The 25,635-nt window shown below is 40.5% G+C and overlaps 1 protein-coding gene across 1 annotated transcript; it reads left to right on the top strand.

Annotated features, from left to right (window-relative positions):
* The first annotated feature begins 9,922 nt into the window (after positions 1–9,922).
* On the top strand, positions 9,923–23,827 carry LOC122435483 (ARL14 effector protein-like). The gene is made up of 3 exons (XM_043459697.1): positions 9,923–9,990; positions 18,301–18,369; positions 21,985–23,827. The coding sequence occupies exon 3, from the start codon at positions 21,995–21,997 to the stop codon at positions 22,448–22,450; it is 456 nt and encodes a 151-aa protein (XP_043315632.1). The 5' UTR covers positions 9,923–9,990; positions 18,301–18,369; positions 21,985–21,994; the 3' UTR covers positions 22,451–23,827.
* Positions 23,828–25,635: the final 1,808 nt, after the last annotated feature.

Raw genomic sequence — 25,635 nt, 5'->3', positions numbered from 1 at the left:
TGTCTTCTTTGGAGAAATGTCTGTTTAGTTCTTTGGCCATTTTTTGATTGGGTCATTTATTTTTCTGGAATTGAGCTGCAGGAGTTGCTTGTATATTTTTGAGATTAATCCTTTGTCTGTTTCTTCATTTGCTATTATTTTCTCCCAATCTGAGGCTGTCTTTTCACCTTACTTATAGTTTCCTTTGTAGTGCAAAAGCTTTTAAGTTTCATTAGGTCCCATTTGTTTATTTTTGCTTTTATTTACAATAATCTGGGAGGTGGGTCATAGAGGATCCTGCTGTGATTCATGTCGGAGAGTGTTTTGCCTATGTTCTCCTCTAGGAGTTTTATAGTTTCTGTTCTTACATTTAGATCTTTAATCCCCTCCCTGGTTTCTTACAGGGCCAAGACCTAATTCTAAATTCCCCATTCAACCATGTCTGAGGCCTGAGATGACAGATCAAGCCTGTCTACACAGGGCGAGAGGCTACTTGCTTCTCTGACCAAGATGTACACACACACACACACAAAAATACACAAGGATGCAAAAGGTTGTATCGTAATGTGATCATGCTTATCACTACTGAAGCTGGACATTTAAAAATAGTTAAAGATGGTGGACTTAATATTATATATTTTCTACCACAGTAATTTAAAAATACATAAGACCCAAGTTTTAGTTTTCACACAACAGACATGAGAATTGCTTCCTTTTTGTCTAAAATGAAGGTACACTGCCAATCTTTAAAGCCTGATGCAACTCAACACACTTCAAATGAAATACAATCTGTTCCTATGGAGGAAAAAAAGATAACCTAGAGAAACACTCAAGCCTCTGCACAAATCTATGTTCAGTAAGACAAATGGACATAAGAACAGGTTAATGGCAGAAGGACATTAAAAATAGAAAAGAACTATTGATTTGAAGGTGTTACCTCAAGACATAAGTACCAATAAATACTGTAGAGTAGCAGTCTCCATATATCAGAGGATGATGTGAACGGATCCATTGCCGTTTAAGGGTTTACTCATTGCTTCTGAGATGCAATTTATTGTTTATCTTGACACTGCTTTGGGATTTACCAAATCACTAAAGGGAATGGGAAGTTCAGTTCATAAATATAACCTTTGTAGGATGACAAATACAAGAATGTTCCACTTAAATAACTGAGTTCTTTTTAATTTTTTCTTGCAAAATTTTAAATTTTCTCAGAATTTTGATCAAGCCTATAAAAACAAACCCAGGTTCAATCAACAGGGCCTCTTCATTCACACGTTGACACCCACGGGGTAATAGTGTCAAAAGACTAAAACGCAAAAAAATTTAAAAAATGACTAAAATGTTATTCTTCTCTAAGTGTTGTCTATATCGCAGTGAGTGTTGTCTAAAGATTTGGTAGAAGCATTCACTGGAGGGATTTCAAGTATGGAAACAGATGAAGGAAGAAATAACTGGAGCAATGGATCCTGCCAGGTAAGTAGAGGCCAGAAGATTTATAGCAACAGAAATTTTCAAGCAAGAAAATAAAATTAAGGTAATTTGGCCATGACACAGCCCATTTATTTTTATTTCTTTTTCCCATTTAAACATGAGCATTTACAAGTTAAGAGATATGTGTTTTCATGTTGCTCACAGTAGAAAGACATAGATTCAGAAATGTAATTTTAACAATTAAAACTATAGATGTCTTCATGTAATCAAAATATATTATCAGACACTATACTAGAGATCAGCACAAATTCTGTCCTCAAGAAACAGTCTAGTGGGATAAATGGCATGTTAAAAAAAATTTCAATGAGTTTCATGTCTATAAAATCCTTACAACATTTCTAGGCACATCCTAAGTGTCATGTACCTGCAAACAAAGTAAATAAATACACAGTCACTTATTTATTCAACAAATACTTATCACCTTCTACGTGGCAGGCCCCACGTGAGGTGCTCAACATTCAGAAAACTAAGATCATGGCATCTGATCCCATCACTTCATGGCAAATGGATGGGGAAAGAGTGACAGACTTTTTGCGGAGGGGCATCCCAAATCACTGCAGATGGTAACTGCAGCCATGAAATATTAAAGATCCTTGATCCTTGGAAGAAAGTTATGACCAACCTAGACAGCATATGAAAAAGCAGAGACATTACTTTCCCAACAAAGGTCCATCTAGTCAAAGCTATGGTTTTTCCAGTAGTCATGAATGGATGTGAGAGTTGAACTGTAAAGAAAGCTGAGCCCAGAAGAATTGATGCTTTTGAACTATGGTGTTGGAGAAGACTCTTGAGAGTCCCTTGGACAGCAAGGAGATCCAACCAGTCCATTGTAAAGGAAATCAGTCCTGAATATGCAGTTCTGAATAAGGACTGATGCTGAAGCTGAAATCCAGTACTTTGGGTACCTGATTTGAAGAGCTGACTCATTGGAAAAGACCCTGAGACTGGGAAAGATTGAAGGTGGGAAGAGAAGGGGACGACAGAGGATGAGATGGTTGAATGGCATCACTGGCTCAATGGACATGAGTTTGAGTAAACTCCGGGAGTTGGTGATGGACAGGGAGGCCTGGCATGCTGCAGTCCATGAGGTCACAAAGAGTTGGACTTTACTGAGCGACTGAACTGACTGAACATGGCAGGGCCCATGTGAAGTGCTAGAGAAAGAGTGCTGAATAAAGAGTTTACATTCAGAGGAGAGGACAGATACTGAACATTCAACAAGCATGGGTATCCTGGAAGCATTCCTGGGATGCTCGGGAAACCAGAGAAGGCTACTGATCCCAGGAAGGCCAAAGGCTAGGCTAGACCAGGCCAAGGCTAGAGAGATTTAGCAGCATGTCTGATAGCCAAATAACAAGAAGAGAAAAGTAGTTTACCCCAAGCCCAAACGGAAATCTAATATCTGAAGTCAAATTTGGGAGAGGCCTAAAGGCCAGTGAGGCAATCAAGATCTGTCCCACAAATTCCACACTGGATCAAAGGGAAGCCCAAGTGCAGAGACAAGCACTGGCCTGCATGCATTGGACCACACATGAGAGCTGAAGAAGCCAATGTTGTTGGAAGGGAAGACTAGGCACAGTGCTCAAGACTCTGGCACTTTGGCACTAGAAACAGTAGAACACCCATTGCACAAACAGGTCTGGACCAAGAGGTGTTGCAGCTGAGGCAAACTAAGAATTAGATATGTGCTTCTGATGGTGTCCTTCCAATATTAATGCAAGTTTCTTACTGAGGGAGTAGAACTGGCACCAGGATAATTTTTTTCATTTCCACTGTCCACTTCGCTAAAGTAGGACTGATTTGTAATTTGTTGGTTATAGAAGTAGTCACACATGGAGATCTGAGTTAAATGGTACCATATTTCTGATTTGCACTGGAAATGGTATTACCTTTATAGATTGGTGCTCAGAGCAATTATGCAGTTGGTCTGTCTTTTAACTTGGCTCTGAGCCTGAAGGATACCAGAATACAAGTGTCTCCTGATCGCCCTGGTGTGAACAGCCAAGGGCTGGTGTGTATCTATGTGTATGTGCATAGAAATAAAAGTGTATCTGTGTGTGATTGTTTGTATGTGTGTGTGTGTGTGTGTGTGTGTGTACATGCATGCGTGTGTCCCTCCTCCTGAACAAGGTGGATTCTACCAGGGTTAGAAATATGTCAGTAGTATTGAATCATCTAAATTTTATCACTTGAGAGTTGAGAACTCAACACTTTTTATATAGCCTTTTCCTTTTATCTTCAAACCCCAGAGCTTGGATTCAGGAGTCTGCAAGCATGGAGTCCACCCAAAGACGGGCACAATAAAGGATAAGAATGGTAGAGACATAGTACATGCTGAAGAGATCAAGAAGAGATGGAAAGAATACACGGAAGAACTGTATAAAAAAGATCTTAATGAACCAGACCACTAAAATGGTGTGGTTAGTCACCCAAACCCAGACATTCTGGACTGTGAAGCCAAGTGGGCCTTAAGAAGCACTGCTGTTAATAAAGCTAGTGGATGTGATGGAATTCCAATAGAACTATTCAAATCTCTAAAGGAGGATGCCATCAAAACTTTGCATTCATTATGTCAACAAATCTGGAAGACCCAGCAGTGACCACAGGACTGGAAAAGGTCAAAATTCATACAGTTTCATATCTATCATTTGATCACCGACATGTCAAAAATAGGAACAACTCTTATGTCATTGGCTGATAAGGTTTCTAACAATGAAAACTACTTTCTAGGGGAGTCCCAAGCCAACACTGTTAATTCAGAACCTATTAACATGCAGATTTCTGAACATCAGCACCTAAAAATACATTTATTGGGTCCTTTTGAACAGGTGGTATTAAGATGTGGTTTAACTGAAGGGTCTGAGCTTTGGAAATTACATGTGTATCTTCTGGCTTTGTCACCATCAGATGAGTCTTACCAATCCATTGATGGCTAAAAGCTAAAAGCAAAATCCTCAACCCAATTCCCAAGAAAGGTGGTACTAAAGAATGTTCTAACCATCAGACAATTGCACTCATTTCCCATGCTAGTAAAGTCATGCTTAAAATCTTGCATGCTAGGCTTCAGAATTATGTGAATCAAGAACTTCCAGATGTCCAAGCTGGGTTTAGAAAAAGAAGAGGAACTAGAGATCAAATTGCCAACATTTGCTGGAGTATAGAAAATGCAAGGGAATTTCAGAAAAACGGGTATCTCTGTTTCATCGACTACACGAAAGCCTTTGACTGTGTAGATCATGACAAACTGTGGAAAGCTCTTAGAGATGGGAATACCAGACCATCTTACCTTTCTCTTGAGAAACCTGTATGCGGGTCAAGAAGCAACATTTAAAACCCTGTATGGAACAACTGATTGGTTCAAGATTGAGAAAGCAGTATGACAGAGCTGTCTGCTGTCACTCTGTCTAACTTATACGCAGAGCGCATCATGAGAAATGCCAGGCTGGATGAGTTACAAGTCTGAATCAAGACAGGCAGGAGAAACATAAACAGCCTCAGATATGCATATGATATCACTAACGGCAGAAAGCAAAGACGAACTAAAGATCCTCTTGATGAGGGTGAGAGAGAAGAGTGAAAGAGCAGGCTTAAAACTAAATATTCAAAAAACTAAGGTCATGCCTTCCAGCCCCATTACTGCATGGCCAATAGAAGGGGCAAAGATGGAAGAAGTGACAGATTTCCTCTTCTTGGGCTCCAAAATGACTGCAGATAGTGACTGCAGCCATGAATTCAGAAGACAATTGCTTCCTGGCAGGAAAGCAATGACAAACCTAGACAGTCTGTTGAAAAACAGAGATGTTACTCTGCCAACAGAGGTCCACATAGTCAAGGCTATGATCTTCCCAGTCATCATGTATGGTTGTGAGATCGGAATGCCAACGAATTAATGCCTTCAAACTATGGTGCTGGAGAGGACTCCTGATAATCCCTTTGATGGCAAGGGGTCAAACCAGTCAATCTTAAGGGAGATTAAGCCTGAATATTCACTGGAAGGATTGATGCTGAAGCTGAAGCTCCAGTATTTTGGTCATCTGATGCAAACAGACAACTCATTGGAAAAGTCCCTGATGCTAGGAAACATTGAGGGCAGGAGAAGAGGGTGTCAGAGGATGAGATGGCTGAACGGCATCACTGATGCAATGAACATGAACTTGGGCAAACTCTGGAAGATGGTGAGGGACAGGGAGGCCTGGCGTGCTGCAGTCCATGGGGTCACAAAGAGTGGGATATGACTCGGCAACTGAACAAGAAACATGGTAAAGCCATGCCTGTGATCCTTAATGTCTGTAAGGCCCTGGGCACGTTAATAACCCCATTAAATGGTAGTTTCCTGAACTTTAAAATGGGGATAATATCATCACAGCACTGTTTATAATAGCCAGGACATGGAAGCAACCTAGATGCCCATCAGCAGATGAATGGATAAGGAAGCTGTGGTACATATACACCATGGAATATTACTCAGCTGTTAAAAAGAATTCATTTGAATCAGTCCTAATGAGATGGATGAAACTGGAGCCCATTATACAGAGTGAAGTAAGCCAGAAAGATAAAGAACATTACAGCATACTAACACATATATATGGAATTTAGAAAGATGGTAACGATAACCCTATATGCAAAACAGAAAAAGAGACACAGAAATACAGAACAGACTTTTGAACTCTGTGGGAGAAGGTGAAGGTGGGATGTTTCAAAAGAACAGCATGTATACTATCTATGGTGAAACAGATCACCAGCCCAGGTGGGATGCATGAGACAAGTGCTCAGGCCTGGTGCACTGGGAAGACCCAGAGGAATTGGGTGGAGAGGGAGGTGGGAGGGGGGATCGGGATGGGGAATACGTGTAAATCTATGGCTGATTCATATCAATGTATGACAAAACCCACTGAAATGTTGTGAAGTAATTAGCCTCCAACTAATAAAAAATAAATAAATAAAATGGGGATAACAATATTTAGCTCCTAAGATTGTTGTGAAGAAAAAACAGCATACTGAAAGCACTGAATGTGATTCCTGGATCATCATAAGCACCAAGTAGAAGCTCTTATGGTTAGAATTATAGGTACTAAACAAGGGCTACAAACATCCAGATACCACCCACACTAGGGTTTATACTCATTTCTCAACATTACGGTGTGCTTTATACATAGTTAAAATACTAAACAAACTGTAGACATAACTAAAGCAACCCACTTAAAATCGTTCATCATTTGCCACTTTACAAGGTACTCAAAAGCTAGTCAGTTCTCTTCCAGACAAACAGATGGCCTTTCCTCATCTTAATATATGTAGAATGATTTTGTGAGCCCAAACTGATCTGGCTTAAAAACCCAAGCGTTTTTTTATCTCTACATAAATTAATAATTCAGAATAAAATTTTTAAATAACAAACTTCCATCTTGCTAAAAACAAGAGTCCATTAATGGATGCCTCTAAACTTAGCAAGCTCTCCAGCCGTCTTATTGGTGGGTTTTTGTTGTCTCCCTCAAATGCCCACTGATGGCCAGGCCTCAGCAGCATCAGATGGAATGAGATGCAGCTAGCCAACAGTCCGGGACCACTTTCTTCCTGGGCTAGATTTTAACACTGCTATAGTGGACTTTTAATCCATTAATTAACGATGAAAAAGGAAGGGATAAGAGTGCTATATTCTGACATCAATCGTTTCAAACAGCCTAATGAGACTGTTTGGAAGGCTCCAAAATTGATTAGCTCAACCACTGATGGGAGTAACTAAAGAAAACATTCAGCACAGTTTGATTCAACAGTTCTTTTCTGAACTGCCCGTGAATCCTGAAACTGAAGTTCATTTGGAGTTTTTTATACCATGTTTACAGAGATCCTGAACCATGAAAAAGAACAGCTCCCTATCACCGACTGCTCCATCTGTTCATCTATTCATCCATCACTCTATCCATCCATTCATCCATCATCTATCCATCCCTCCAGCTGCCACACAAATACTTACTGAATGTTTTTCCTCTCATGGAGCTTACCAAGAATGATGAGATATAATATGGAGCTATTATTCTAGAAATAACAATAAATAAAATAAATGGGGGGTGAAGGAATACAGTGCAGTATATGTGTGCAAATTTCAATAGGAGAGCAGGAATGGTCTCAGTAAGTAGGCAATATTTGGGCAATGACCTGAAGGAGGTGAGAGAAGAAACCATGCATATGTCTGAAAGAAGAATGTTCCATAGAGAGAAACAGTATGTGCAAAGCTGAGTGTGTACTTTGTGAGATGGAGAAATACCAAGGAGGCCTAACATAGCACAATTCCACTGGTCTGCGAAATCAGGGAGCCCTGATATTTTCCCACACTGTGTTCTCCTGGGTTCCCTGGAAAACAGAGCCTGAAGAAAGGTTTACATGCTACAGCTTTCATGGGAGGTATAATCCATGGCAGCTAAAGTGAGGAGAAAAGAGGGAGATTCAAATACAAGGTGAGGGACTTCCGTGGTGGTCCAGTGGCTAAGACTCCACATTCCCAAAGCAGGGGGCCTGGGTTCAATCCCTGGTCTGGGAACTAGATCCTACATGCCGCAAATAAGAGCTCACACGCCACAACTAAAGATCCCACATGCCACAACTAAGACTCCGAGCAGCAAGATAAATAAATAAATATTCAAATATAAGATGATGTCCTGTGATACTGGTCACTGCTTCCCAACAAACTTTCCATCAAACTCAATGAGAGAAACAGCTGATTCTCTCAAGTGTGTCCACCTGGTACCAAGATGAAAAGAACTGTGCCCCATTACAGCCCATCAGAGAGGGAACACATAGGGAACTTAGCTGCTGATTCTCTGCTGTCTCCTGTCTCTACACTGATCAAAGTTTGTCCCACGGGCATTAACTTCCCTGCACTTCTACACAGAAAATCATAAGACCTGTGCACTTTATTCTGTGTAAAAATAAAGATAAATTTCTATTGAATACTAACAAACGAAAAATAGTCTGTTGCTTCAGCCTAGGTCCCAAAGAGAAGATGATGTGTGGCAGGACTAGTGAAACAAACCTTTGATATAAGCCACTGAAATTTTAGAGTCAATTTTTGTTTCAGCATAACCTAGCATATCCTGATTGACACAAGTATTCACTACCCCATTAGCACATTAATGACATGAGTTTTTCAGTACAGACATCTACTTAATGTTATTTAATCCACTATTCTCAAACTACTTTGATCACTGAATATTCTTTCCACAGAGCACTTTAATATAATGGAAGTAGTTTGACAAAACACGATCTGTATAATCTTCTCCAAGGAGATTGGGCAGCATACCCTACTGTGGAATAATGAAAATATTCCCAGATCTTAGCAGTTTGGGTATGAATGATGTCACATTTTTATGCCCAAATTGGACTTCCCTGGTGACACAGTGGAAAAGAATCCATCTGCCAATACAGGTACACTGGTTCAATCCCTCCCTGTCCATATGCCCTGGAGCAACTAAGCCATTGCACTACAACTACTCAGACCACGTGCCCTAGAGCCAGTGCTCCACAAGAGAAGCCACTGCAATGAGAAGCCCCAGCTCTCCCCAACTAGAGAAAGCCCCTGAGCAGCAACAAAAATCCAGCAAAACCAGAAACTAAATATAGAAAAAACAAACAAACAGACACATTTATGCCCAAATTAAGGACTCTTAACCCAAGACTACTGTTCTACTGCATCCCACAGGCCAGCAAGGCCTGACTTGCTCAGTTTTGCAACCAAAGAAAGGGCCCTAAGTCAGCGACAGAGACGAAGACATCACGGTTGAACCGATGGAGGACCCTGCCTGTCTCGGGCAAGGTCCTGGAGCAACATCCCATCGTGTGCAACGCAGGAGCAGGCAGGCAGCACAGACACGTCGGCAGGTTTCACTGTTGGGGGTTGGGGGAAGCCAGGATTACCAATTGTATGAGAACTGACCTTAGCTGATCCCTGTCAGGCATATGCCCTGGAGAAGGAAATGACTATGCCTGTTTGGAGAATGCCTGGCAGGCTACAGTCAAAAGACTGGGACATGGCTGAACACGCATGCGTGCAGGCACGCAGGCACCCAAGCACGCAGCCACACACCCATGCATGCACCCATGCACACAGCCACGCACCCACGCACGCAGGCACATACGTAGCCATGCACCCACGCACGCACCCACGAATGCACTCAGGCACACACACACACACACACACACACACACACACACACACACACACACACACACACACGGACGCCCACACACGGACGCCCACACAAGCACGCATGCGCACACCACACACGCATGCAGGCACGCACGCAGGCACGCACGCAGGCACGCACGCAGGCGCGCACGCAGGCACGCAGGCAGGCACGCACGCAGGCGTGCACGCAGGCGCGCATGCATCACGTACGCATGCGCACACACCACGCACGCATGCGCACACAAGAACCCATGCACGTGGTCCAAGGCCGCCATTGCGCAGAACCGGCTGATCGCGGGAACCAGTTGAGAGACTGACTCCTCCTCTGCAGTTTGGTAAGCTATCGTTAGCTAGGCCGTGGGGCAAGGAGGTGGGAAGGTCAATCCTGCAAGTAGGGTGTAGATGAAGTAGGCACTAGTCTGACAGGGACAGAGAACAAGAACACAGCCATTTTGAGTGGCTTCATCTTCCAGCCGCCGCTAGAAATTCCTCCATGCCCCTGGTACTTCACAGGGCAAGTATCTTCCAGGTAGTTAAATAAACTCTTGCCCATGTTCTTCTGAACTGTGTTTGTTGTCACGTACCTATTGGTACTTCGTGGTTGCCAGGTAGGCACCTATTTCTATTTCTCTTCTATGACTTGCCATTCTCCAGCGCTCACTTTAAGGTCCTATAGCCCCAGTGCTATGTGCTGGTCTCAGGAAGAGTAAGACTGGGGAGCATAACCCTTCTCACCCTTTTTTTACTTTATCTTGAGTAATTTTCTTTTCATATGTTATCTCCTCTGCACAATAATCACATAACCCCTTCTTGCAGAAGCTTTTAATTTTTTTATTTTATTTTTTATTTTTTTAATGCTCACCATTTTTTCCCTCAATTATTTTTATTAGTTAGAGGCTAATTACTTTACAATATCCAGGTTGCATGCATGAGACAAGTGCTCAGGGCTGTTGCACTGGGATGACCCAGATGGATGGGATAGGGAGGGAGGTGGGAGGGGGTTCAGGATGGGGAACACATGTAAATCCATGGCTGATTCAGAAGCTTTTAATTTTAATTTGGTCCCATTTGTTTATTTTTGCTTTTATTTCCAACATTCTGGGAGGTGGGTCATAGAGGATCCTGCTGTGGTTTAGGTCGGAGAGTGTTTTGCCTATGGTTTCCTCTAGGAGTTTTATAGTTTCTGGTCTTATGTTTAGATCTTTGATCCATTTTGAGTTGATTTTTGTGTATGGTGTTAGAAAGTGTTCTAGTTTCATTCTTTTACAAGTTGTTGACCAGTTTTCTCAGCACCAATTGTTAAAGAGATTGTCTTTTCTCCATTGTGTATTCTTGCCTCCTTTGTCAAAGATAAGGTGTCCATAGGTGCGTGGATTTATCTCTGGGCTTTCTGTTTTGTTCCATTGATCTATATTTCTGTTTTTGTGCCAGTACCATACTGTCTTGATAACTGTGGCTTTGTAGTAGAGACTGAAGTCAGGCAGGTTGATTCCTTCACTTCCACTCTTCTTGCTCAAGACTGCTTTGGCTATTCTAGGTTTTGTGTATTTCCATACAAATTGTGAAATTATTTGTTCTAGTTCTCTGAAAAATAGTATTGGTAGCTTGATGGGGATTGCATTAAATCTATAGATTCCTTTTGGTAATATACTCATTTTCACTATATTGATTCTTTTGATCCATGAACATGGTATACTTCTCCATCTATTTGTGTCCTCTTTGATTTCTTTCACCAGTGTTTTATAGTTTTCTATGTATAGGTCTTTTGTTTATTTGGGTAGATACATTCCTAAGTATTTTATTTTTTTCGTTGCAATGGTGAATGGGATTGTTTCCTTAATTTCTCTGTTTTCTCATTGTTAGTGTATAGGAATGCAAGGGATTTCTGTGTGTTAATTTTATATCCTGCAACTTTACTATATTCATTGATTAGCTTTAGTAATTTTCTGGTGGAGTCTTTATGGTTTTCTATGTAGAGGATCATGTCATCTGCAGTGAGATTTTTGATTCTTCTTTTCCAATCTGGATTCCTTTTATTTCTTTTTCTGCTCTGATTGCTGTGGCCAAAACTTCCAAAACTATGTCAAACAGTAGTGGTGAGAGTGGGCACCCTTGTCTTGTTCCTGACTTTAGGGGCAGTGCTTTCAATTTTTCACCATTGAGGATAATGTTTGCTGAGGGTTTGTTATATATAGCTTTCATTATCTCGAGGTATGTTCCTTCTATTCCTGCTTTCTGGAGGGTTTTTATCATAAATGGATGTTGAATTTTGTCAAAGGCTTTCTCTGGATCTATTGAGATAATCATATGATTTTATTTTTCACTTTGTTAATGTGGTGTATTACATTCATTGATTTGCAGATATTGAAGAATCCTTGCATCCCTGGGATAAAACCCACTTGGTCATGATGTATGATCTTTTTAATATGTTGTTGGATTCTCTTTGCTAGAATTTTGTTCAGGATTTTTGCATCTATGTTCATCAATGATACTGGCCTATAGTTTTCTTTTTTTGTGGCATTTGTCAGCCTTTGGTATTAGGGTGATGGTGGCCTCATGGAATGAGCTTGGAAGTTTACCTTCCTTTGCAATTTTCTGGAAGAGTTTGAGTAGGATAGGTGTTAGTTCTTCTCTAAATTTTTGGTAGAATTCAGCTGTGAAGCCATCTGGTCCTGGGCTTTTGTTTGTTGGAAGATTTCTGATTATAGTTTCAATTTCTGTGCTTGTGATGGGTCTGTTAAGATTTTCTATTTCTTCCTGGTTCAATTTTGGAAAGTTGTACTTTTCTAAGAAGTTGTCCATTTTATTTGCATATAGTTGCTGATAATAGTCTCTTAGGGTCCTTTCTATTTCTGTGTTGTCTGTTGTGATCTCTCCATCTTCATTTCTAATTTTGTTGATTTGATTTTTCTCCCTTTGTTTCTTGATGAGTCTGGCTAATGGTTTGTCAATTTTATTTATCTTCTCCAAGAACCAGCTTTTGGTTTTGTTGATTTTTGCTATGGTCTCTTTTTTTTCTTTTCCACTTATTTCTACCCTAATTTTTAAGATTTCTTTCCTTCTACTAACCCTGGAGTTCATAATTTATTCATTTTCAAGTTGCTTTAGGTGTAGAGTTAGGATATTTGACTCTTTTCTTGTTTCTTAACGTAAGCCTGTATTGCTATGAACCTTCCCATTAACACTGCTTTTCCAGATATGCATTGTTTATTTGAAAATATTTAATGAAATCTCCTATCTCTAGGTAATATTTGATCACAGAGGTACCTTTGCAAAATTTATATATATATATAGTGTACATACAGAAAAGTGCATGTAACCTAAATGTAAGACTCACTGAACTTTCAGAACTTAAACATGCTGTGGACAGTAACCAGATCAATAAAAGGACTTGGGATTTCCCTAGCAGTCCAGTGGTTAGAACTCCATGTTCCTACTGCAGAGGACATGGTTTCAATCCCTGGTCTGGGAACTAGATCCCACAAACCACATAGCACCAATAAGATAATATATCTTTACCCACGACCCCAGAAGACCTGCCCCCAAATACTCTTTCCAGACAGAGCTCTCACCCTTGGGGTAACCAATAGCCTGACCCCTAACAGCAGAGATTCCTTTTGCCTGCCTTTGAACTTATTATAAATAGCAACATATAGCCTATGCTCTATTTTCCTGACTTCTATCAGTCAGCATTATGTTTGTGAGAGCCTTCCTTATTACTCTGTGTAGTGATACTTTTTTTTCCTCTCATTGCTGCAGAGCAGTATAGATACACTAAAATGTGTTTACCTGCTTTCCTGTTGATGGACCTTTGGGTAGTTTCCAGTTCAGTGCTGTTACAAACACCCAAATTCATGTCCTTTCATCAACACAAGTATGCACTGTTTTGGGATATGTACCCAGGAATTACTGGGTCATAGGGTAAGCAGGTGTTCAGCTTTAGTAGGTATCAGCTGTCATAAAACCATTTGTTTGTGGTTGTACCAGTTTGCACTTCCATTAGCAGTGACGAGACTACTGGTTGCTCTACAGCCTCTCCTAAAATGTACTCAGATCAGTCCCTTACCTTCTAAGGGATGTGGTATTTCTAGTGGCTCAAAATCCAGATTCTGGATCTAGACTTTCTGGGTTCAAATTCCAGCTTGATCCTTTAATATGTGTGTGATCTCAGACACCTTACTTAATTTTTCTGTGCCTCAGTTTTTTTCTTCTGTAAAATGAGGACAATAGATCATCTACCTCATAGAGTTAAGGATTAAATGAGTTAATGCACGTAGAACACTAAGGATAGTGCCTGGCACATAGACAATACTCCATAAATCTTAGATATTATTTTCATTCAAATGCATTGAAAAAAATCAGTTGCCACCAGTGCAATAAGGGAGTTGTGTTTCTTACTGTAAAAGAAATAGAAGGTTTCCCACATATCCTGGGAGGCCGTCAGATGAGTGCCACAAGGGGTCTCTGTATGCAGGAGCAAGATAGCATACATGTCTCAATCTCAGGCTATGCCAGTCACAGCTAATCCTTGGGAACTTGTATGTGCAAATTAAACTATCATGTCAGTGCCCCAAAATAGTCATGGGAGAGTATGAACCATGTATACAATCACTATAAATGACAGTTGGGGCTTTATTTATTTGGCTAATGAAGCCACTGACATCTCTCCTCTTTAAGTTAGCCGATAACAGTTTTAGTGAATTCTTTACAAACTCTATAAACTTTAACAGTCTAACCCTTGGCAAACACCACTTTAGGAATTAACATAGATGTGGATTTCAGTAAATAACTATAGATTCAGTAAATATTCCATGGAGGAAAGAGAAATGGTAAAGAATGATGATAGGAGAGTAGGTAGGAAGTTCAAAGACATGCAAAGCTGACACTCCGGTCTCCATGAGTGAGTCACTCACTAGAATTGGCTTTTAATGTGAAATATCAGCAAATCAGCAAATACATTTTTTGTGTCCATCTTCTAGCTTTTGTTGTTGTTGTTGAGTTGCTCCGTCATGTCTCTTTGCAACCTCGTGGACTGTAGAGCACCAGGCTCCTCTGTCCATGGGATTCTCCAGGCAAGAATGCTGAAGTGGGTTGCCATGCCCTCCTCCAGGGGATCTTCCCCACCCAGGGATGGAACCCACATCTCCTGCATTAGCAGGTGGATTCTTTACTACTGAGCCCCCAGGGAAGCCCATTCCCTATTACAGCTTGCCCCGTGTTTAGCCTCTCAGTTGTGTCCAACTCTTTGTGACCCCATTGACTGTAGGCCACCAGGCTCCTCTGTCCATGGAATTCTCCAGGCAAGAATACTGGAGAGGGTTACCACACTCTCCTCCAGGGGATCTCCTCAGCCCAGGGATTGAACCCAGGTCTCTGGCATCACAGGCAGATTCTTACCATCTGAGCCATCAGTGTAGCTTAGTGGGTCGCAACCCTGGCTGCCTATGAGAGTCACCTGGGGGAACTTCCCTGGTGGTCCAGTGGGTGGGACTCCACGCTTCCACTGCAGTCGGGGGTGGGGGAGTGGCCAGGGTTTGTTCCCTGATCTGGGAACTAGTACCCTGCACACTACTCAGTGTGGTCAAAGAAAATAGAATCACCTGGGGAACTTTAAAAAATTTACGTTCCCCCCGCCAAAAAAAAAACACATGCTCAGCTTCTCACTCAGAAATGTCAATTGAGTTTGCTTGTCAGCAGGGCCCAGATTTCTTTTTTCCTCAAGGTCTCCAAATGATTCTAATGTGCAGCCAGAGATGGGAAATATTTCCTTCTGAGTGTCACTGCAACAATACTGGCGGTCCTTTCTGAATGATCATCTCTTGCAGTGGGGTGACAGGGAGGATCCTGAGTAGTTTCTATGGAGTCTGTCTGGTTTAGTCAAGAAAAGCTCAAAACACTGGTTCAACTGGTTTTTATCTGGTACAATTTTCTCTCCTACCTATAACCTCAGAATATTCCAATCTATTTTAAGCCTTCCTGTGGTTTCTAAAGCACAATACTTTCCGAACTGAAGACTTACCATTTCAAATCTCATGGGCAATGATTCAATCTAGAGCAGAACAAAAACGGGACTTAAGTATCCCAATTAGTAATTGGATTGAAAGAAGACCCAGGAAAGTGCCCTTCATAAAAGAGTGAAATTGTGTTTTATGTGGTGGTTGTTGCTATCACCTGTGGTTTCAACTGCAGGAAAAATAGGAAAAAGCCATGGAACAATCATTGTATTGGGTTGGCCAAAAAGTTCATTTTGCTTTTTCCATGAAATGTTACAAGAAACCCAAATGAACTTTTTGGCCAACGCAATATTTGAACTTGGGCACACATGAATTTGAGTTTCTGGCTTAGCCACTTGTTAGCTGTGAGTCCTTGCCTTCTCTGAGCAAATGTTTCATGAAAGATGGACGCATTAGCAGATCTCAGAAGGAAATTTTGTAGATTAAAGGAGCTAATGTTAGCGGTGCTTGGCAAGGTGTGAGTCCCAAGTAAATGGCACTTATCCTTGTGTGTTATTCGGCTAAGGCTATGATGCTGCTGCATAGCAAACACCCCACCCCTAAATCTTAATGGTTTACTAAGATGCCATTGATGTTCTTCCTCATGTGTCTGTGGGTCACTTATGGCAGCTCTGCTTAAGGCTGTGAATCAAATTGAGATCTGTTCATATGTGTCTCATTTTGCAGTCAGCAGCTTCCTGGGGTATGCACTTCTCATGGCAGATGACAGAAATACAAGAAGAACTTGGCAGAAATTTGCAATGCCCTTTAATATCTCAGCACAGAACTCATTAATGGTCACTTGTGCCCATTTTCCTTTAGCCCAAGCAAGTCATATGGCAAATTTCAAGGTCAATAGGATGGAGAAGTATAATCTACCTAGTGAAACTATGGCACGATACAGGGAATAGAAGGAAAAATTATGAACAAATAATACATTCTTCCACACTTTCCTTCTGCAGGGTGTCAACAGAGGAGAAAAGAAGGGTAGGTAAGGAGGGAAGAAATAAATAGTTGGATCCCTTAGGAACTCTGCCTTGTGCCTCATTTGTAAGCTCTTGTCTGACCTCCTTTATAGAACTGGTCCAGCACTCCTTCAGGCAGAGAAAAGCAGTTCTGTGGGCGTGGCAGTTTTCTGGATCCTCCCCCAGTCCAGGTATTTGTGATGAGGCACACACTACTCAGAGACAGTCTAGAATTCACCAGAAGCCTTCTTGAATTCTGCTTGCAGGAACACATCTAATTGTATTTAGGAAGATAAACAGTAGCAATGGCAGGTGAAATTCAGCAAAACATACTATACTATTTACCAGTTGTCAGAATAACCAGATCTTTGTCTAAATTCAACCCCTTCTCTTTACCCTTTGAACAACTTTTTAATGTATGGGCACTGTCTCTTATGATTTGCTCCAAATGACATCATCTCTTCTCCAGTATATAATAAAGTGAAGTCTCTCAGTCATGTCTGACTCTCTGCAACCCTGTGGACTGTAGCCTACCAGGCTCCTCCGTCCATGGGATTCTCCAGGCAAGAGTACTGGAATGGGTTGCCATTTCTTTCTCCAGGGGATCTTCCCGACCCAGGGATCGAACCCAGGTCTCCCGCATTGCAGGCAGACGTTTTAACCTCTGACCCACCAGGGAAGCCCCCAGTATATAATGGTGGTAGGCTAAGAATCCTTCATTTGAATTCTAATATTTCATTTGTATTTCAAATCTAGGTGAATAGGCAGCCCCACCTCTATTAACCAGAGGGTTCTGGCCAAATATGTAGTGTGGTTGTAGACAGTTACCAGATACACCCTTGTATGTTCACTAATTTCAGGAAGAGTATAGTGAATTAAACAAAGGTGTTTAACTGTTATGACTGAGGATCACTCAGAATGTATCTCAAGATATCAAACTGTATGAAAGTCATCTCCCTAAAGATCTTTGTTGAGGGATATTTAGCAACAGCTGTGCGAGCAGAGGATGGCAGGCAGAGCTGGGCTCTGTTACAGTCTCAGAAGAGTTACACAACCACCCTTCTCCAGGTGTGGTCCCCGGACCACAACATCAGAATCACCTCAGGCTGTCGGTTAAAAATGCAGAGTCACAGGCAACCCCGCAGACTTAATGAACTGGAATTTCTGGGTGCAGGACCCAAGAATTTCCACTTCTCTATACAACAAGGCTTTTGTCTAACATCAAACATAGACAGAGGTACCATACATCTTTGATTCCAAGTATCAGTTATGGAAAATGTGAAGTTTTTATAATGCCAAATTAATCATTCTCGCTGTTAAACGAAAAGGATCTCTTTCATTATTACTATTACTGAAGATTTTTTTAAAAGATTAAATTTGTTGAAACTTTCAGCCAGGGTACTCCTGAAATAAGATTTCTTTTGCCCCCCTTCCCTCTTTTTTTTTTTTTTTAACATAATTTGAACATTTGAAACTATTTTTCATTAAGACTATTTCAGTAATAACCATTTTCCTCCCATTTTCTCAAATACCAATGGCCTAGAAAACTCGTATAAACATTTTTAGAAGAAAGATGAAAGTTAAGAGACACAATTATTGTGAAGGACAGGAGATTTTATTTGTGTGTTACATTTAACACATTTCCCCCTAATGAATAGATGACAAACTGCCTTTTTATGCATTTTAGGTAAAAGGACTGTCTTCGGTGAAAGTAGTGTAACCACCTAAATCAGGATTATCTTTCATCTTACACTTAGTAAGTATATTTTAACATTTTTAATCTATGTGAGTGGGATAATAAAAAGCATCAACTGCTTCAATAAGTGAATTAAGCAAAAAGGCAGTTTTGAGAGCTGAGAGAAGTATAAAAAAACATCAACCAAGAACAAGTCTTATGGACTCCTCCCTCCCTTTTCTACCTTCTTTCACCTCCTGTTATTACATATAAGTTTAAAGGGTTTCATCTTAATGGCTTCCTGCTTCCAACAATGTGGAAAGTGAATCTGAATCATTTGGAATATTCTGAAACTTTACTGTAATCATGAACACAAAGATGCAAAAAGATGTTGAAACATCTGTTTTCCAGATTAAGAATATCACCCAGATAGTTGGGAAAAAAAGTCTTCCATTATCTCGCCTTTAATCCAATTAGCAAATACATGTCAATCTAAAAGATTCTAGTAACCATTGCTCAGAGGGAGAACAATCCAGAAAAGAAACACAAAAAGGATATTTTCAACACCATGAAATTTAAGGACTAACAGAACTATGGTAAGAAAGATAATGATAAAGCTCATGCATTTAAGACTTTTATGTGGTTGGGCTCAGAGTTTTTTCACTGTATTTTATGACAAGTAAATAACTTGTCGAGTGACAAGAAAAAAATAATGTTACCTTCAAAGTGATTTTAACAGAAAAAAGAGTTCCCTGTGAAAATACCAAGATCTTTCCTGACCAACAGGGTTGGAATGTCAAGGGTTCAAATGCATTCACTAAGCATTTATTTCTATTTTAAATTTCCCTTAACTGTTTGCCTGAATATATCCTCCCAACATGTTTGAGAGAGGTCAAGGGTTTAAGAGGCCCTGGGGTTTAAGCTACCATTTCTGGTTCACAAACATATCTCATGTCAAACGTTGAGTGTGCTATAGCTGAACATAAAATGGCCACATCTGTTCAGTTGCCTGGTGATTTTACTTGCAGTGTCCAGCAAATTGGGTTATTACAGTGTTCCTGCAGTAAAAGGTCTCATTGTAATCTGATTCTATTTTCTTTTACTCACTGTTAATACTCTAAAAATAAAAGGAATATCAGTGGAACAACATTGGAACATTCAGACAGGCAACAAACTCTGCTTTTACTGTAAAGGTATTGAGAATCAGTTTTGTGTTTGGTTCACAGGTATTCATAACTAACCTTTGAGTTTCTCTACCAGAGTCTTGATGCCTGTTTCTAAAACAAATACTGTGCCTTAAAATTGGCCTACACAGATATTTTGCTTAATTGAAGAGTGAAAGATTTTTACCCCAATTTATTCATTTTTATAAAGGCCACTGCTTGAAGGACTCTGGACTTGTGTGTGCAATTGTTACTGCAATAAATAGGGCACAATTCCTAGCATATATGATATACTCTTCATCAATATTTGTTGAATGAATGAAAAAAAAAAAATAGTGGTTTTAGACTGGATTATGGTGGCAGATTTGCACATGCACACACTCACTTTTTTTTACCATATGGGAATGAACCGGAATTCTTTAAGATGTAAAACTTAGTTCTGGAGAAGGGAATGGCAACCCACTCCAATATTCTTGCCTGGAAAATGGACAGAGGAGCCTGAAGGGCTGTACTTCATGCGGTTGCAAGGACTTGGACAGAACTGAGTGACTGAGCACCTCACTAAACTCGGGGGAGGGGGGTGGCACAGAAAAATGATATCAAGGTTAGTTCTAAATAGGGATGCCTCTATTGATATTTGATTATTATGAACCCCACCCCCCATAGGGTTCTCTGAATCTGAACTGGAGCACCTTTCCCTGTCCTTGCAGTGAGCTACAGATAATTGATCTCTCCAGTGGAGATTGCCAAACCTTTGCGGGCAGAAACCTGGTCTTATATCATCTTTGAAATTCTCACTGCACCTAATTTAGGGCATACCCATAGAGAAGGTACTTTTATTATCCCCACTTTCAGATGAGGAAACTGAGGTTAAGCAACTGAAGTCACCTTAAGTTAAAGTCAGATAGTGGTGAAGACAGTGCTAGTGTCTGATCCCTGGCAGTGTGATGCCTGAGGCTCCTCTGCCTAGGGTAATGTAGCACAAAGGTAGCTGCTACCCCTTTTTTTTTCCCAAAAAAAGTAAGATAAGTAGTTAACCATGAAATTAGAACTCAAAGAATAAGAGTAATGAAAAAACTAAATGTTCTAGACCTGCCAAGACATTGGAGTAACTTAGATAGAAATTATGAAACTGTATTATTTCTGTCCTGGATATTTACTCAACAAGATCCTGGCAAATAAATCCAATTGAAGAGAGAGACTTAGAGGAATCATTTGCTTTTCCTTCTCTGTAGACACTACATTGTTCAAGTGACAAGGAAGACCTAAAAGGGAACCTGTTGCGTGAAATTAGTAGTATGTATCAAACGGAGTGTGGCCAGTCCTCTGGAATTGCCTGAAACTCTCCAGTGAGAAGCAAAGGGAATTTTTTCTCTAGTATGGTGATCTTCTCACAGCTAATGCCCCATCCTCTGTCTCTCTTACTTTTAGCCAGTTTGCTTCTTGAAGCTAGGCAGAACATCCTTAAAGAAATGGGCATCCTCTGCCTCTCTACTCTAAATTATTAGTAGTTTGCGAAGCTTTGTGGAGTCTGTAGGACGTGGGCCAATTAGGAGAGAAACAGAGGGATGGGGGGAGTGGTGAGGGAAGAGACATACCCACGGAGACAGTGAGACATGGAGAGAGGTGAAATGACACTGAAAGTCCTTGAGAGTGTACTGATTTTAGAAAGCCTTTTAAAAACCAATCACTAATTCAATATGATTAATTACCTTAAAGTAGCTTGTAGAGTGTTTCCTGAGAAGTGGAGGTCACTTCAAACGAAATAAATAAACCACAGCTAATGTACTGATGTTTTCAAGAGAAAAGGCAATTGCTAAAATGACCATCCAATTTCCATTACTTACTACAGTCATTAGAAACAAGGAATATGTTTATTGATCTGAAGTGGTCCAAACAGTATTTTCTTTGTTCAAACCAATTTAGCTGGAGGAAAAGTCAAGAGTTTGCCTTGTGTGGGGGTGTTGAGGGGGGGAGCATTGCGGAGAGAAGGAAATTCTTTACATAAAAAACTGTTGTTTTTCTATCCTAGGGCCACTCACCTAAGAAGAATAACTGGGTTTCTGTTAAAGCAAAGCAGTTTTTGCCCCCGATCACTATTGGTTTAGGTCTAGGCCCTTGAGACTCAAAGTAGGTTTGGAATTAGCAGTATCAGTACAATCTGGCATACATTAGAAAGATAGACTCTCTGGCCCCACCCCAGTCCTAACTGAATCATAATCTAGTTTTTAACAAGAAGTTTCATGATTCATATGCACATTAATGTTTGAGAAGTACTAGTCTAGACAAACATGAATGGTTATTTAAACATGTGATAGAAAAAAAGAGATGGTTAAATAAAGGAGGAAAATCTATCTGGTAAAAGCACTTTTGTCCAAAGATTTGTTGGTGCTGATAAACGCTCGTATCCACTTAACCCAGGTTTGAAGTAAAAACTTAATAGGCCCATTCTGAAATGATGTTTACCAGCTCCAGCGTCCTCATGGTTGAATGAGCGCCCACAAATGGTTGCTGACTTTGTTTGTGTCCCCAGGTGAGCAGAAATGAGTAAAAAAGCAGAAAAAAGCAGTTCCGTGCGAGAGAGACGTGCACGTCAAAGTTCTCCTGAGAGAGCCAGTGAGATGGAGGAGAAGATAATGAAACGGGTAGAGCGGCAGTTAAAAGGGTTGACATTTCAAAACCCCGGGCCTCAGGTCGCCAACTTTAATCCTAAAATAAGGCAGCAGCAGAAGAAAGAGCAAATGTCAAAGAAGAAAGAATTGTCTTCTCCAAAGCCCGAAACCAAGAAGTATGACAGAAAGGGCAGGCTCCTCGTCAATCAGGCTGACCTGTGTGATTGCCTCGATGAAGACTGCCTGGGTTGCTTCTACCCGTGCCCCAAGTGTAACTCCACCAAGTGCGGGCCCACGTGCCGCTGCAGCCGCCGCTGGGCCTACACCAGCATGCTCGATGAGAGTGGGGAGGTCATCAGCAAGATGCCATTCAACGTCTCCGACTAGGAGCAGCCCTCCAGGCTGATCAAGTTTCTCTTCGTTGCAGTTAAACCAGCCTCTTTCTCCTGGGTGAATTTTAGGACTGGGGGAAAAAAGTTTGAAAAATACAGTTTAGACTAGTTAGTGTTCTCTGAAGCCATAGAATCCTGTGTAACGCACTGTCCTTCTCTAACCTTCCTGCTGTGACGACTCAAATTCCTCCCCTGGTAACCAGCAACTCAATTGCTACTCTGCTCTCAGATTAAAAATCCCTTTCCTCTTTGCTGGTATCTACGGAGATGGAGGTTTAGGATTTTTAGAATTCTGTAGCTGAGAGCTTGTCTTGACATGGAACATATGTTTATAATAGCTAGTTACCATTAGGATCTTACACATTATCAGTTCTAAATCAGAATTGCTATTTGGATTAACTTGGCACTGCATACTCGTAGTCTCATTTTTTATTATTACTGTTTTAACAATACTAAAATGAAATTTGTTTTTTAAAAAAAAAGCTTAATTGGCCACATGGCCCAGCATATGAGCACAAAAGCAGAGATTCAATTTAAGTGATATGCAAAATGCCAACTGGAAGCAGACTTCAAAGAACAAATTTTAATCTAATTGTTACATACAAATGATTTAAAAGCATTTTTTTGGCAGCTAAGGCTACCAGCCACACAGAACTGGCCAAGGTGGTACAAAATTCCTAAGGCCTAAGTTGCATTTGGTCTTGGAGGTATAGGATTTAAGGAAATTCAGCTAGTTTCTGCTGACCTCAGTGAAGATACCATCTCAGAAGACTGATGTGAAACATCTGGGCCAGGTTTGGCAGCTAGTGTGCAAAACTGCTTTTAGGGAAAATCTCTATGAAAATGTTCACACCCACAGCATCATCGGGAAAGTTTCTCTTCAGTCATCTTTGATACCAAGTTTTATTCAAATGATCTGTAAGAAGAAAGTTGCTTTTCCACTTTTCCATCTTTACTGCTCAGGAACATTTAATTGCTTCTTCTGAAGCTTTGGATTCGGCACAAAGAGACTTTCCACTGAACACAGTTGTGCAGGCACTGGCTGAGGCTGCAGACGTAATGGGCTAAAAATAGACAAAAGGCCCCTATCTCTATCCCACCAAATGGCCATGTATGTTTACCCACTAGAAAATATTCACCTGAGACCACTTTTTTTTTTTTAATTTTTATTTATTTATTTATTTATTTTGTCATACATTGATATGAATCAGCCATAGATTTACACGTATTCCCCATCCCGATCCCCCCTCCCACCTCCCTCTCCACCCAATTCCTCTGGGTCTTCCCAGTGCACCAGGCCCGAGCACTTGTCTGAGACCACTTTTGCCTCTGACTAACTCACCCAAAATCTCTGTGTGGCAAGTTCATTAATAAAAAGCATTTAAATTTCCTTACTTTGATTTTTGTGTGTGTGAGAATGTGTGTGTGTTTTAGACCCAAGAGAAAAAAAAAAAAGCTTTTCCCCCTTCCCTGAAGCAAATCCATGTTTTGTTCTTTGGCAAACACCAATCACGTTCCATCAAAAATTCCTGATAATAGTGATATTAGGTTGGTGCAAAAGTTTTGCCTCATCCAACATATTTACCTGCCGCTTGCCAACCACCCACCACTTCTTCAAGCATCTTGAAAAGTTTTTGTGGGGGAGATGCTTCCACAACCAGCAGGAGGCCGAAAATGCTTTCCAAGAATTTAATCAAATCCTGAAGTACAGATTTTTTAAAAATTACTCATTTATTTTTAAAATTTATTTTTTAATTGAAGGATAATTGCTTTACAGAATTTTGTTGTTTTCTGGCAAACCTCAACATGAATCAACCATAAATATACATATGTCCCCTCCCTCTTGAACCTCGATCTCATCTCCCTCCCCATGCCACCCCTCTAGGTTAGTACAGAGACCCTGTTTGAGATCCCTAAGATATACAGCAAATTCGCCTTGGCTGTCTATTTTGCATATGGTAATGTAAGATTCCATGTTACTCTCTCCATTCATCTCACCCTCTCCTGCCTTCTTCCCGTGTCCGTAAGTCTGTTCTCTGTGTCTGTTTCTCCATTGCTGCCCTGCAGATAAATTTTTTGGTACCATCTTTCTAGATTCCATATATATGTGTTAGTATACAATATTTGTCTTTCTCTTTCTGACTTACTTCACTCTGTATAATAGGCTCTAGATTCATTCACCTCATTGGAACTGACTCAAATGTGTTCCTTTTCATGGCTGAGAAATATTCCCTCGTGTATATGTACCACAACTTCATCCATTCATCTGTCGATGGACATCTATGTTGCTTCCATGTTCTAGCTATTGTAAATAGTGCTGCAGTGAACATTGGGGTACCTGTGTCTTTTTCAATTTTGGTTTCCTCACGGTATATGCCTAGAAGTGGGATTGCTGGGTTATATGGTGGTTTTATTCCTAGTTTTTTAAGGAATCTCCATACTGTCTTCCATAGTGACTATATGAATTTACATTCCCACCAACAGTGCAAGTGTTTATCCACACCCTCTCCTGTTTGTAGACTTTTTGATGAGGGCCATTCTGACCACTGTGAGGTGATACTTCATTGTAGTTTTGATTTACATTTCTCTAATAATAAGCGATACTGAACATCTTTTCATGTCTTTCTTAGTCATCTGTATGTCTTTGGAGAAATGTCTGTTTATGTCTTTTTCCCCCTTTTTAACTGGGTTGTTTTTCTGGTATTGAGTTGTATGAGCTGCTTGTATGTTTTGGAAATTAATCCTTTGTCAGTTGTTTCATTTGCTATTATTTTCTCCCATCCTGAGGGTTGTCTTTTCACCTTTCTTATAGTTTTCTTTGCTGTGCAAAAAGCTTTTCAGTTTAATCAGGTCCCACTTGTTTACTTTTGTTTTTATTTCCATCACTCTAGGAGGTGGGTCATAGAGAATCTTGCTTTGATTTATGATATCGAGTGTTCTGCCTATGTTTTCCTCTAAGAGTTTTATAGTCTCTGGTCTTATATTTAGATCTTTAATCCATTTTGAGTTTATCTTTGTGTATGGTGTTAAGAAGTGTTCTAATTTCATTCTTTTACATGGAGCTGTCCAGTTTTCCCAGCACCACTTATTGAAGAGGTTGTCTTTGCCCCATTGTACATTATTGCCTCCTGTCTTGTTCCATGGTCATATTTCTGTTTTTGCGAAGCACAGATTTTTATG

The sequence above is a fragment of the Cervus canadensis genome, chromosome X, assembly GCF_019320065.1.
Source record: "Cervus canadensis isolate Bull #8, Minnesota chromosome X, ASM1932006v1, whole genome shotgun sequence".
NCBI lineage: Eukaryota > Metazoa > Chordata > Mammalia > Artiodactyla > Cervidae > Cervus > Cervus canadensis.
This window is presented reverse-complemented; position numbering and strand designations above follow the sequence as displayed.